Source organism: Podarcis melisellensis, assembly GCF_964234715.1.
Source record: "Podarcis melisellensis genome assembly, chromosome: 6".
Lineage (NCBI taxonomy): Eukaryota > Metazoa > Chordata > Lepidosauria > Squamata > Lacertidae > Podarcis > Podarcis melisellensis.
In genome coordinates, this window is record NC_138538.1 from 41715838 (window position 1) to 41730250 (window position 14413).

Sequence of the window (14413 nt, forward strand, 5' to 3'; positions counted from 1 at the left end):
GAGTCTCTCAATCTGTGGATTTGTGGTTGAAGATGGGAGACAGCACATCCATTGCATAAAATATCCATGTTGATTATTAATTGTATTTTTGTTGCTTCTTTTAATTCTAACATTGGATGTTATTGTATTCTATGGAGTTGCAATGGCTACAACTGGCAGAAAAACCATTAAGCGGTCTGTTAAGATGCTCAGGATTTTTCAAGTGATCGTGGGAAAAACAGCCAGCAAACTAATCTCCCTTGTTAGCAGAGAGGAGCGTCTGCCCATGATGACTGCAATTGATGGGCAGGTTCATGTGAAAGCAGGTGCCCCCTCCTCGACATGTACTTCCCGATTGCAAATAGGGAACGTGGAAAGGAAAACAGCCCTCAAGGCTACTGTGCATTAACTCCTAGAAGCCAAACAAACACATGAATGAATTTACTTTAATACGGTCACAGACCAGCATAAGCAAAACATCTAAATAAATAGCATAACAATATCTCTAAGTGGATAATTATTAAATTAATTGGGAACAAGAATCAAACGTAGATTAAAACATATACATAGAATACTTGATTAAGCATAGGTAATGGATGAATAAAACCGATAAGGAAAATTTAAAGGAGATCAGTTAAAAAAGAACAGCTGTATGGGGTGGGGCTTCAGAAGTGCAGATCTAACAATATGGGCCTTCTATTTACGGCTGATTTGTAGCATAGACCATCCTTCGACGAATAGCTATCATCGCAGCGCAAAATCTGGCGACTAAATCTGTGACTTCTGGGCTTTCGTCCTGTAGTAATAGGGGGATGTAGTGTTGTTCTGAACACCCAGGGAACTTACATAGGATGGGCTGGATAAACCTAGCTTGAATGTCTATGTAATACTGGCAATAAAGAAGGGCATGCTCCGTTGTTTCCTGCTGCCCAGAGCCACATGAGCATTTTCTCTCCTCATGTGCTATCTTCCTATAATGGCTTTCCTGAACTGCTGAAGGGAGGACCTGACAACGAGTCAAGGTGAAAGCCCTTCGTTGTTTTGGTATTTTAAGATTAGCTATGTATGGCATTTGAGACCAAACACACACATGAATAATGTCATACAGTGGTACCTCGGGTTAAGAACTTAATTCGTTCTGGAGGTCTGTTCTTCAGCTGAAACTGTTCTTAACCCGAGGTACCACTTTAGCTAATGAGGACTCCCACTGCCAGTGCACGATTTCTCTTCTCATCCTGAAGCAAAGTTCTTAACCTGAGGTACTATTTCTGGGTTAGCGGAGTCTGTAACCTGAAGCATCTGTAACCTGAAGCATCTGTAACCTGAGGTACCACTGTAATTTGTGTGGCTTTCTTCTTTTCATTCAATTTTGCCAGCAGTTTTCCCCATAATTCAAGCCTCAGAGAGACCTGCTATTAGCTTCCCCTCGCAAACCCAGGAGAACAGGAAGCACAAGCTGAGCATTTGTGATGGCGCTTCCCCGCCCCACCCGCTTGGAAACTCCAGAGTGACAGCCCAGTGAACTTTAAGAGGTGACTTCACTGCTGGGAGGTTAATGATTTGCAAGGTGACGCAGGAAGGGCTAAAGGCCTTTCCAAGGTTCACTGGCTGCGGAATATGTGGAAGTGACAGCAGCATCCTGCACCTCACCCCCCCCCCCTTCCGTGACATTTGCATCTGCACCTGAACATCCAGAGCCCTTCTAGGCCTACAGCAGCGAAGATGATAGAGATCACAGAAATCCAGAGTAAGTATGACCGTATCTTACAGCCTGAAAGGAAGAAGTTACTTCTTCTTATACCAGTGTAATCAGGTTAGCTAAGAAAGAATGATTGGGTCTAATCAAGGCTTCCTTTTGCCAGCTCAGCTTTTAGAGAATGTCACCCTGACCTCTCTTCTTTACTTCTTTACTTTAATACTTGCCTTTTCACTAGCAAGTTCAAGGCAGCAAACATAATGCTCTCCCCTCCCCTCATTTTAATAACAAACCTGTGAGGTAGATCAGGTGGACTGTGACTGAGTGGCCCAGCAAGCTTTGTGACTGAGTGGGGATTTGAACCTGCACCTCCCTAGTCTTATGGTCCAGTGCTCTAACCACTGCACCACACTGGCTCTCTAGTTCCAGTGTTACTCTGTTGACTGTTTCACAGGCACTTTTTTGGTTTTGTTTTGAAAAAGATCAGAGAATGTGCTGTTGGAAAAGGAAGTAAATTAATATCTTTGCCTCTGTTCCCAGGGCACAAGAGTTTCAGTATAATCTTTAACAAAAGTACAATCTGTGGGAGGAAAATAGAAGCCCTGTGACCCACGTGTATGGAGTAAATAACAAACGAATCTACTCAAATAGATTTAAAATGCAAGGCTAAACTCTCTCCAGCAAGAGAGAGCCCCCAGTAGCAGAGTTTAAACTCACAAAAGTCAAGCAGAAGTATAGCTTTAGGAATACAGTCATACGTCGAGTTGCATTTGCTTCACGTTGTGTTTTTTCTGGTTACGAACGCGACAAACCTGTAAGTGTTTACTTCTGGGTTCACCGCTTCGCACATGTGCAGGAGTGATCTGCACGCTTCACACATGTGCAGGAGCAATCTATCACATCACGTGCACGTACAGAAGCGGCGCTCTACTTATGGACTTTTCGGGGTGCAAACGGCACCCTGGAATGGATCGTGTCCATAAGTAGAGGTACCACTGTATAGGTTGTTGGACCCATTTAGTCTGCTTGCAAACAGCACTCTTTTCTTTCCAACCCCTCTTGTGCTGAACAGGCCACACACTGTTAAGGAAGTTTAAAATTCTTTACTTACAAAACGTTCCAAAGGTCAGATTCATGAATTTCACAGAATCATAGAGTTGCAATGGACCACAAGGGTCATCTAGTCCAACCCCCTGCAATGCAGGAACCTTTCACCTAATGTGGGGCTCAAACCCACGGCCCTGAGAGTAAGAGTCGCATGCTCTACTGACTGTGCTATCATATCCAAGCAGCAACGGGGACGGGACGGGACGGAGGGACACATGCAGCTTCATTTCCTCCTTTTACAGAGGTAAGGGGGTATGACTTAGCTGAGTTTAGGAACAGACCTCTCTGGTTCTAGCCCTTTTCATGCACAAACTAGAATTCATGCATAATTATCATAGAATCATAGAATTTTAGAATCTTAGAGTTGGAAGGGTCCCTAAGAATCATCTGGTTCAATCTCCTGCAATGCAGGAATATGCAGCTGCCGCATGCGGGGATTAAACCTGCAACCTTTGCATTATCATCACCATGCTCTAGCCAACAGAGCTATCCAGGCTGCAATTTCCCACAAATTTTACCTTTATTGCTCTGCTCACTTTTGCCTTTGGCCCCATTCACCATTGACACACAGCTCCCAGAAGGGAATGCAGCCCTTGGACTGAAGAAGGTTTGCCATCTCTCAGCTAGACTGTGATGGGACAGTGAGTTGCAGATCACCAGCGGAGTTTGTGTCAGGGACCTGTTTGCTGTCTGCCAATGTATCACCCAGAGGGATCTTTCCAAGACTGCCAACTATCATCCTGCAAAGGAACACAGCACATGGTAATGAAGAGCAGGAGAGTTAACACAGCTGTCCAACACTGACATTTGACTATGATAGACACCCTAACCCATACAGATCTCAAAAGAAAAGCAGGACCATGCAAGAACAGGTATTCTGAACCCAAATTGCAGACACCAGAAACGTATTTTCCCACTATTGAGTTATAAGTGGGTCTTCCTCCCCCTGATCTTCAGAATGCTGTGTGTTTGATTACATTCATTTCATCTGTTACAGGGATTGGTGTGGGACTTGTGGGCTTCGGGGTGTTTTTCCTCCTTTTCGGTATGCTATTGTACATGGATTCGGTGCTTCTGGCCTTTGGAAATGTAAGTTTCTTTCTCAAGCTCCAGATGTTTCCTTCCAGATGTTGCTTTTGTCATCACATATATCAGCCAGTTGGCCTTCAAAGCTTTGATGAATCATAAGGATCACTAAGCCCAGTTTACAGGCACTGTTGTGGAAGGTAGTTCCATTGACATCAACTGGGAGACTTGCTTCCAAGCAGAGTTGTCTAGTCTAAGGTTTTAAGGAATGACTACCAGCCACGATGGCTGTGTTCCACCTCCTCTGTCAGAAGACGTATGTATCAGTCACTGGAAGCCACAGGAGGGGAGAGTGCTGTTGTGCTCAAATCCTGCTTTCATGCTTCCTATAGGCAAATGATTGTTCAAAGTAACAACAGGATGCCGGACTGCATGAGCCTTTGGCCTGATCAGGACTGGCAGCCCATTACAGAACTGAAACTTTTGTATTGGGTACCAACCACTATACACAGCACATGCTACAAGGGTATGGGTGTAAGTGATACTTCATGAACTGAGGAAGGTGATGTTCCTCCAGCAACACAATACCCTTGGTCAGCAGCTTCCTGTGTCAACAATGAAGTGGCTGAAGGCAATGGTGTAGCATGGGTTGCCAGTGCCCGGGGCAGTGCGGAGGGGGTAGGTAGGAGGGAGCAAAACAGGCAGAGTACACATGCACATTCAGTATCAGTATCAAACTTTATTTCGGTCACAGACCAGCATAAGATAAAACATACCGAAACTCAGCACATAAGACTGAAAACAGGTAATGAGTAAAAACTGGTAATTAAAAGGTGATTATATATCATACCTACTTAAAATATAGAAACAGGGACAAACAGTTAAAAGCAACTATGTGGGAGGGAGTGTGAAGGAGCACAGGTCTTGCATTTTGGGCCTAGTTTGTGGCGCAAACCATCCTTCAATAAATATCCATCATGGCAGTGCAGTATCTAGGAACTGAGTACTGTATGTAACATCTGGGCTTTCATCTTGAAGTAGCAGGGAGGTATGAAATTGTTCTGTGTGACCTGGGAATTTATGTAGTCTGAGCAAGTAGTATCCATTTAATGATATGTCATCCCTGGTCCAGGTTTCCTGTATCAGTAAGATGTGATGTTGTGATAGAAAATCAGTGAAACAGGTGTTCCTGATACATGCTGCCCATCTGACCACATTCCAGGTTAGAAGGGCAACCTTATGCTGGCCTGTTGGCTGTCAATCCCTCTTTCCCTCACAAGGTGGTTGGGGGGCTGTTAATTCCACCTGTGCATGCACAGTCAAGAGTTATTGTGCTGTCCTTGTTTGCAGGGATAAGCTGTTTTCAACGGAGCCCAGCAATGGAAGCATGCAGCTGTATTCAGGCAGCACTGGGTGTCAAAATTCTGTGCCCCCTAACAATTTTGCACCTGGGGCAACCCCCCTTTGGGGCGGGTCCTACACTGCCACTGGCTAAAAGATCCCTGCAAGAAAAAGAAAAGAGAGGCAACAGGACCAATGTTCCCCTTTCCTTCCAAAGACAAAACAGAGAGAATTACTGAAGAGGATAAAAAGTTCATCAAGCCTGTAGGAAAGACTCAGCCTTTACGCCCAGCACCCCTAAGAGAGAATACCAGGGATAGCCAATGTGGTTACTCCTGATGTTGTGCACTGCCGTCCCCATCAGCCCCAACCAGCATGCCCAGTGGTCAGGGGTGGGGTGGGGCTTGGTCCAAAAAATCCAGAGGGTATTGTGTTGCCTACTCCTGAATTATAAATGATCACTATATAAAGTGTTTTGTGATTAAAAAAAAGAAAAGCAGTATATATATATAAACATGAAAATCAGGGGCAAGAAATCAGGAGCCCTCTACTACAACTCCCATCAGCCAAAGCTAGGGCTGACAATGGGAGTCCAACAGCATCTGAAAGGCCACACGCTCCCCATCCCTGATAAAGCGTCTACTAGCTATAATACACTCCAATAATCCCTGGGTTTTGATCTTCTTCTCTTTAGATCCTGTTCCTGTCTGGCCTGGCCATTATCATTGGACTAAGAAGAACCTTTGGTTTCTTCTTCCAGAGGCAGAAGCTTAAGGGAACCAGTTTCTTTTTGGGGGGCATAATTATCGTCCTGCTTCGGTGGCCTGTCCTAGGCATGCTTCTGGAGACCTATGGCTTCATTAACCTCTTCAGGTGATTATTCATAACCAAAGCCACAAAGCTTTCTAGGGAAACTACTGTATGTAGGCAAGTCTGGGTAAGTCCAGGGTTGTTGATAGCTGCACGTGATGCCAGACCTGAACTCTACAAGTTTACAGTTTCTGAAATTGGTGCTCTAAGTTGGAGCCTCATGGGCTACAACCTTACCAGTTCTAACAAGAAGAAGATGGGGACAACATTTGCCCTCCTCCAGTTTGCAGGGACCTCATCTGTTTTTCAGTAATTCTTAAATATTATATACGGAGGTTCTGAGATTATGTCCACAAGCTCCTTTAGTACCCTTGGGTACAGCTCATCACCTCGTGGAGATCTGAATTAATTTAAAGTACCACCTCCTTTTTTGGACTGTATCTCCCTCTTTGCATTGTTTATTCTGTGCTGCCATTCCACTCACACAATGGATTTCCACATGCACAATGGATCTTCCCCTCTCCTCTCCTGTACAATCCTTTATGACCCTCAAAAACTGCTCTAGAAGGTTGGAGACCCTCCAGACCAGATTGTTCCTTCACCCACAGATTACCTCTCTCCAGCTACTTTTCTCTCGGCCAGGATCACTTCTGGTATTGGAGCCTCGGCTGGGAGAAAGATGCGCAGAGGAAGGAGCCATGGCTAGAGAAGCTATGAACAAAGGAGGGGGTCAGCACTCTTTAGCCATCTTTCTACTTTGCTTTCAACACAGAGAATTGCTGCTGTCACATCTAGTTTAACTCTTGGGTTTCGTTCCGGCTGCTGATTTTCAGCCATTATTAACAATGACTTATTTGTCCTCAGGAGTTTTTTCCCAATTGCCTTTGGGTTTCTGGGATCATTGGTGAACATCCCATTTTTGAGCAAGGTAAGAAAAAAATTCGTGTGTCATGTGCTCTCAGGGGAGCCTGATTCTATCTGGCTGGTTTGGTTCCCTTAAGCTTTACAACAGGGTTGGGGAACCTGCAGGCTTCCAGGTACAACATACAACTCCCATTGTCCCCTGAGTGGCTGGGGCTGATGGGAACTGGAGTCCAACAATAGGACTCATCTACACTTCCATGATCTGTAGGTACAGGCCTGTGATTTTAAAAAACCCAAAAAACCCTCACTGTATACTGTTGAACTGGAACAAACATCAGTCAAGTCCTCTGAAGGCTGATGTTTGTTCTGATTCAGTGGTAAACAGTGAGTTTTCACAGGGAAAGAGGTGGGACCAAAACAACAACAACAACCCATGCCTGGAAATAATAGAATCATAGAATTGTAGAGTTATATAATCCTTCAGAGATATGTGATTGGTTACAAATGACTTCTTGTTGCAGCTGTTCCAGAAACTTGGAGACACCACCTCTATGGTATAGCCTGGAGAAGTGGCTTCCTACCACAGACAACTTCCCCTCCTACAAGCAAATAGACCTGTTTTATAGACTACTGTGTTGTTTTCACAGCGATGTGCCATTGAGACCTCCTGCCCAGTTCATACCTCTGAAGACCCCTGTGTGATCACCTGCAGGCGGGCGCAAGGTTATTAGCAGGTTCATATCCCAGTAGGAATTGCCTAGAGGTGCTGTTTGCAAGAGCAATTACAACTGAACCACTGGTTCATAGAGATGGTCATGCTGGAGCTAGACAATGGCTATGGACAATGGCTGAGTGAGCATCGGTACCTGGGCACATCCATGTTCACAAGATTTCTTAGCAACAAACCAACATTTAGGACTTGTCAAATTGCTCCAAGGAAGACACATCCCTTGGGGTCTTCACCTTCCAAACAGCTGCAGTAGAGTGAGTAAGCAAAGTACCCAGTTTCTTTTGTTTTGTTGACATGCTGTACCCACTGATATTTTTCATCCCTTGTGAGAAGCCATAATGCAGGCATCCCCAAACTCGGCCCTCCAGCTGTTTTGGGACTACAACTCCCATCATCCTTGGCTAACAGGACCAGTGGTCAGGGATGATGGGAGTTGTAGTCCCAAAACAGCTGGAGGGCCGAGTTAGGGGATGCCTGTCATAATGGATCAGAAATTTGAAATTGAAGGGATTAAAAACATAAGTTGAAAGGCATAATTTGAACACTATGACACTAGAACAATTTGTGCTATCTCACTAGCCAAATTTCAACAATAGGAAGGAGGAAAATGAATATAAGTGTGAGAAGTGTTGTTCTGAGTTTTCTGTCAATTTCAAAATCCCAGTAAAGAAAATGGTTGGGGGAGGGGATGAGTTCGCAAAATAACTTGCAGTTCAAAAAGACACATACACAGCTTGTACTTTGGAGCAATGTCTATTTAACAGAACGTGAACGCTATTTGATTCCACCATGTGCATATTTTCTATTTTTTTATTTAACAAAACATAAAACATGTTTTAATGATATCAAATAAATCATGTTTCTCAAGATGTCACATGTGTGCATGTCTGTTTTGCTCAGATGGGAAAATAGGAGCTACAGGGAGACCACTTGATTTGGGAAAGACAGCAAGGGTGGGGAGTTAAATCCACTGGTGAGGGAACAGTGGCTGCATTTTGTCATTTAAAAAGAACATGGGAGAGCCAACCATGGACCTCAAACCATCTTACAGTGGTACCTCAGGTTACTTACGCTTCAGATTACATATGCTTCAGGTTACAGACTCCGCTAACCCAGAAATAGTACCTCGAGTTAAGAGCTTTGCTTCAGGATGAGAACAGAAATTGTGCGGTGGCAGCGCAGCAGCTGTGGGAGGCCCCCATTAGGTAAAGTGGTCTTCAGGTTAAGAACAGTTTCAGGTTAAGAACGGACCTCCGGAATGAATTAAGTACGTAACCAGAGGTGCCACTGTGTTTAGTTTGGCTAAAGCTATGGAGATGGTTATTCAGTAGAGAGCTATGTGATCTTTCTTCCCAACCTCCACCTTGTGCACAGGGCCTCTGTATGTCGGATACGTACCCTCCAAATAATATGTACAGCTGCTGCCCCCTGCCTTGTACAGTAGCATGGCATGGGGGGCACAGATTAAGTTGCCCCGGTCACAAAATTGTTAGGGGTGCAAAATTTCAACACCCAGTGCTGGGCATGTGTAGAGGAGGGCGAGAGAGAATAATGTGGAAGAGATACTTAGAAAAAAATGTTTTAAAAGGAAGGCTTGAGGGGGAAAAAACATGTTTAAATCAGAGCAAGAAAGAGAAGGCATATTCATTCTCTGGAATTACCAATTTATACCAACAGCTCTGGCTCCATTGTGAAGAAGGCGGAAACAATAATAATGTAAAGCTGCCCCATACTGCAAGCAAGAGGAATAGACATGGCAACTGTTTCGGAAGCAGAATCCATTAAGGAGGGAGAGTAGAAGACAAAAGGTAGAGGTGGATCCATCTCTGCTGATGTCAACTGCCAGGTCATGCAGCAAAGGGGGGTGGGTGGGTTATACTGCACTTGAGAGGGACCTGGACTCCAAAGAGCAGCTGCGCTCTCCTCCTTTCAAGAGATCAAACAGAAGCAGCAGAGGAGTCTTGGCACGAACATCTAAAAGAGAACTGAGGTTAGTAGAGAGGGAGGAACTTTAAGCCTCAGGCTGCACTTGCACACTAACCTGAGAGAAAGTCCTGCTGAACTGAATGGGGCTCACTTCTGAATAAACATGAATAGGATTGCACTGTGGGGCTAAAGTCTATGCAAATATATACATGGGAGTAAGCATCATTAAATGAGTGTGACTTGCTCATGGGCAAGCGATTCATAGGTTTGGGTTGCATATGTCTTTTTCATTTTGGAAGAGGTAGATTGCTTTTTAAAGGAATGAAATGTACTCACCCCCCCCCCCCGCATGTTGCCTGCATGAATTTTAAAACACTCTCTCTCCCATCTGTCATGGATGCTTTAGCTAAGTTTCTTGCATTTTGGGGGATTGGACTATAACTCCCAAGAGACTGTGATCTACTCCCAGTATAAAAAAACTGGCAGTGATCTACCCATTGTCATTGGAGGGAGGAGGAGCATGCGTGGGCTGGGTGGATTACCCAGAGTTGTTCAGCTTTTGGGGGAGTTTTTGCACAGAGTTTTTTAGCTCCCCCCCATAACTTTTTGTACATGATAAGGATCCCGTGAACTACCAGGATCTGCTGGGGATCTACTGGTAGATCACAATCTACTGGTTGGACATCCCTTTGACCCTTGGGGTCCCTTCCAATTTTACAATTCTATGGTTCCATGAAATTTCAGCCCAGCTTTGGAAGTCATGGAGTGGGGGCGGGGGGGGTGCATTAGGCAAGTCTCCCTCTCTTGTCAGACTCAGTTTCCCAACTGCAATTATTACAGAGAGAATATGCATAATACCGCATGTTTGAAGAACACAGTAGAGTGCTGAGTAATAATGATAATAAAGAAATAAATATGTGCTAAAGCACACAAGTAAGGTTCTTAAAAAGGCAGGACACTGCAACAGGAAAAAGGGATCAGGCTTCTTCTATCCCTCTCTTCTAAAGTAACAGTGGGGAAACATTTGCCCTGGAAAGAACTTTTCTAAGAGCTGAAAATTCCTTGCAAAGATACGTGACTTTTCATTGTTCACCATATCAATCAGGAGCCCATAACAGACACAAAATGTAGTCTAATCCACTGGTCAATATTCCCTGTGCAGCCAACATCCCCTACTGGTCTGCTTCTATGCACAAAGATGACTCAAATCATACACAATGCATTGCTGATCAAATTTAGCTAAACAGGAAAGATGATTTGCATGTATTTCTATTATAGCTAAACAAGATTTTTTTCCACAGCTATTTCATCTCAGTATCATAAGCCCCCTAACGCATACTTCTCAGGGTTTCTTCTAATTGCACAGGACATTGAAATTCAAAGGGCTGAAGGAGCAATTGGCTTAACTGGACATTGTTAGACATCCTTCGACTTGTAAGATTCTAAGGCTCTATTTTGCATTCAGATTTTGACTCGGTCCTCCTGAGTCGGCCACTGTATTTCCTTCTTTAGTAACTGGTGTCATTTCCCTAGACCTTTTCCCCAGCTCTGCTTGTTCTCACAGCAAGCATTTGCTGGCTTGAATGGCAAAGGAAATATAATAAAAATATGTTTTCCTGCAACCGTATCGCATTACCTTTTCTATTAAAACAAAATATTGACAGGTCAATAGAGACCTACAAGTAATTATAATTATTTAGCAATAGGAAAGGACATCAAAAGTAGTTATTCTGATGACAGAGTCAGCTTTGATTGGAACCCTGTGGTGGAGAGGACTCTTCCAACAATGGAAGAGTCCAACAACATAAATTACTTGGTTAATTTAGACTAGGATTGGGGGACCTATGGCCTTCAGCTATTGCTGGACTACAACTCCCATCATCCCTGCCCATTGCTGGAGCCCAACAACATCTTGATTGAAATGCTTGATGGCCAACCTGTCTCTAATTTCAGGGGGCTGCTGTCTCAATGGTGTCCCAGGGTAACTGAGGCTGAGAGGAACTGAACCAGAAAAGTCTAACTGCAAGATTTCAAGCCTTGTCACCCCATCAGCAGCCTCCCTCTCCTCTCCTTGCCATCTCCTCCTCTTTCCTCCTCTTCTGTATGTGCTTGCGATTTGGAGATCAGTGGCAAGAAAGTCATGCAACTGCCCTCTTCACTCTGCCAGCACTGTTCTTCTGCTGTGTTTTCTTCCAGCATTTCCACACCCGCTCTCCTTTCCTTTATCTTTCCTTTCAGATCCGCTACATCCCAGGATGAGCCTGTTCCATTCCCTGCTGGTGCTCCTATTACTCTGCAGCGCTCCCTTTGGAGAACCAGCTGACAGCTATTTCCCTCTTAAGGACTCCTGGCATGCAGGTAGCAAGTGGTATCAGTTGTGACCCGTTCCTACATTTAACCTACACTCTTGATTCCAAGATCAGGAGTGTCATTTTAGTATTTTGATTTTCACACATGGGCTGCATTAATCCATGTTGGACCCCACTATGCCAATCTGCAGGGGACCACTGTGGACTCTATAGTCCATGTGGCTAATTCTTAGGAAGGTGTGGGTATGGCAGATGTACTTACCTCCTACCTGCCTCCCTTTGGGAGAGAACTGTGGCTCAATGCAAAAGGTCCCAGCTTCAGGCCGACCACATGTGTAGGACTGAGAATGAATTCTAACTGAAACCCTTGAGAGCCAATGTCAGTCAGTGTAGACCATGGATGAGGAACTCTTGCCCTCAAATGCTGAACTCCAACTCCCATCAGCCCCAGCCAGCATGGCCAGTGGCCATGGATAATGGGATTTGTAGTTCAACAACATAGAGAGAGCAACGAGTTCCCCTGGTATAGAAAATATTGAGCTAAGTAGGCCAATGGGATGACATAAGGCAGCTTTCTACTTTCTTATGCTTTTCCACCAGGGTACTTTCCACATGCCTCAACATTTGTGAAAGTTCATGGTGGGAAGGGGATAATGCAAACCCTTCAAAATTTACTTTTCAACAGGTTTCTCACCCCACCCCAACAGTGAGCCTCAAATCCCCTCTTTCTATCATATCTCTCTCTCTCTCTCTCTCTCTCTCTCTCTCTCTCTCTCTCTCTCTCTCTCTCATTCTCCCTAGGGGAACTTTCCAAAAACATTGCCAACCCAAGCCATTGGGCTGATGCCATCCCATGTCCACAAAGGAAGTCCACACCACCTTTTATGGACAAGCGTCAGGAGCAGCGGCAGCTGCTACGGCAAAGGATGCCTCCAGGGAAGAGCAGAGTTGTCTCCGTCCCACAGGGGGCCTTGCTGGTGGAACGGGAGAATGACCTCTCCACCTACAACTGGAACTCTTTCGGTTTAAGATATGGCAAGAGACAAGCGTTGCCAGCAAAGGAGAAATTATGAAAGTGTGGGGCTGCCATAGCCAAGTATGGTGGTCTGGGGGGGAGAGGAACAGGGCAAGCTCTGTATTGTGGTGGGTTTCTTTCTTTGCTCTTCTGAAGGAATGGAAAACAGTTTATGGTTCTCAGTTCTCTGAAGTTCACAGTAAGATGCTAGCATTTCAGCAGAGCAAGGATGGAAACAAATGTTTGTTTTTGAAGCAGCAAGTTGGTCATTGCTTATTTCTCTCAACAATTCTAACTGGATATTATAATACTGACCATGTTCATTCTGTTTTCACTAAGTGGTGTATACTATATAGTATTATGATGGCGTAAAAAAAAACAGGGAAGGGGCAAAGCATTTGGATGTCCACAAATTGTTGTGTTAAACTTTTCTGTCTACTTGTCTATTTCGCATGCATAATTGTATAAACTTCTATTATGTCACCTCTTACTTGTCTTTTCTCTAAACTGAAACTCCCAAATGCTAAAAACTCTTCCTCACAGGCCCGGCGCAACCATTAGGCGGGGTGTGGGCACTGCCTCAGGCAGCAGAAGACTCTGTGAGGCATCACCCCTGCAGGCACCCCACCTGCCCTGCTGCCTCCATCAGTGATGGAGAAGTGGCAAAAACACTGGCACCCATTTTGGGTGAGATCTCACCCCAAATTGGTGCAATCTTGCCCCAAATCAGTGCTGATGGTAGCACTGTTTCTCTGCCAGCGGTGGATGTGGCAGATTGTGTGATGCAGGTGGTGCCAGGTAAAATAGGGCAGCAGTGGCAGCAGCAGTGGCAGAACAGCGTGCCACTTCCCGATTCATCACAAGCAGGAAATAGGGTGCGCCACCCCTGCTTCCTTGTAGGGGAGTTGCTCCACCCCCTTGATCATTTTGACTGCCATTTTCTGAACCTTTTGCAGCTCTACAATATCCTTTTAGCGGTGAGGCAACCAAAGGAGCTTTGGCAAAGGAACTCTAGGGCTGGGGGCATATGGTCTACATTTCCGTGAGGTATAGTCTTCATTTCCTAGTCTTCATTCCCATGATGTATAGAAACAGCAACGGTGGCTGAAATTAGTTGTAAGGGACACACACAGCCCCTAACAGCAGTTGTTGGGTAAAGGTTTGCGTAGTTAGCAAAACCAACAACACAAGTCTCAAGTTAGATTAGACCTCAGATTTTGCCATTTGAATGTTCTGAACTCCCATAAAACTCAGATGTGACGTGCCCTGCTCAAACCTATAATTCATTCCCAGAACCCAAGAAGCACAAATAAGGCTTTTCCAGAAGCAGATAATAACTAAAGACTGCTACTGCCCACTATTCTGGTGACTATTTCTGAGTCTTTCTCTTGCCCTTCTTGTTTTTTGTCCTCTTTCTTAGCAGTGTGAGCCCCTGGCCATAGTTGTCAACTTACAGATTTGAAAATAAGGGACCAGCCGCCTCAAAAATAAGGAATCAGCAGCCAAAATAAGGGATTTTAGTCAACCACCGGAAATACGAAGTTAAAAGGGACCAGATAATTTTGGAAAGCAGAACTGGTTTTTAGCCATTCGTTTCCAGAGGTTGCTGA

General features: G+C 44.7%; 1 protein-coding gene across 2 annotated transcripts; it reads left to right on the forward strand.

Annotated features, from left to right (window-relative positions):
* Positions 1-1346: 1346 nt before the first annotated feature.
* GOLT1A (golgi transport 1A) lies at positions 1347-8422 on the forward strand. Of its 2 annotated transcripts, XM_081914590.1 has the most exons (5): positions 1362-1726; positions 3780-3871; positions 5844-6022; positions 6824-6887; positions 7345-8422. In XM_081914590.1, exons 1-5 carry the CDS (start codon positions 1702-1704, stop codon positions 7381-7383), a joined length of 399 nt encoding a protein of 132 aa, XP_081770716.1. In that variant the 5' UTR covers positions 1362-1701; the 3' UTR covers positions 7384-8422. The 2 variants fall into 2 exon arrangements, with proteins under 2 accessions (XP_081770715.1, XP_081770716.1); XM_081914589.1 differs by lacking the exon at positions 7345-8422 and having other exon boundaries at positions 1347-1726; positions 6824-7042.
* Positions 8423-14413: the final 5991 nt, after the last annotated feature.

What these genes read in the sequence shown, in the direction of transcription:
- GOLT1A (XM_081914589.1), top strand. Translation starts at nt 1,702, where the DNA reads ATGATAGAGATCACAGAAATCCAGA. An exon ending in TGCTTCTGGCCTTTGGAAAT is followed by an intron (nt 3,872 to 5,843) that starts GTAAGTTTCTTT and finishes TCTTCTCTTTAG; the next exon opens with ATCCTGTTCCTGTCTGGCCT. An exon ending in GGCTTCATTAACCTCTTCAG is followed by an intron (nt 6,023 to 6,823) that starts GTGATTATTCAT and finishes ATTTGTCCTCAG; the next exon opens with GAGTTTTTTCCCAATTGCCT.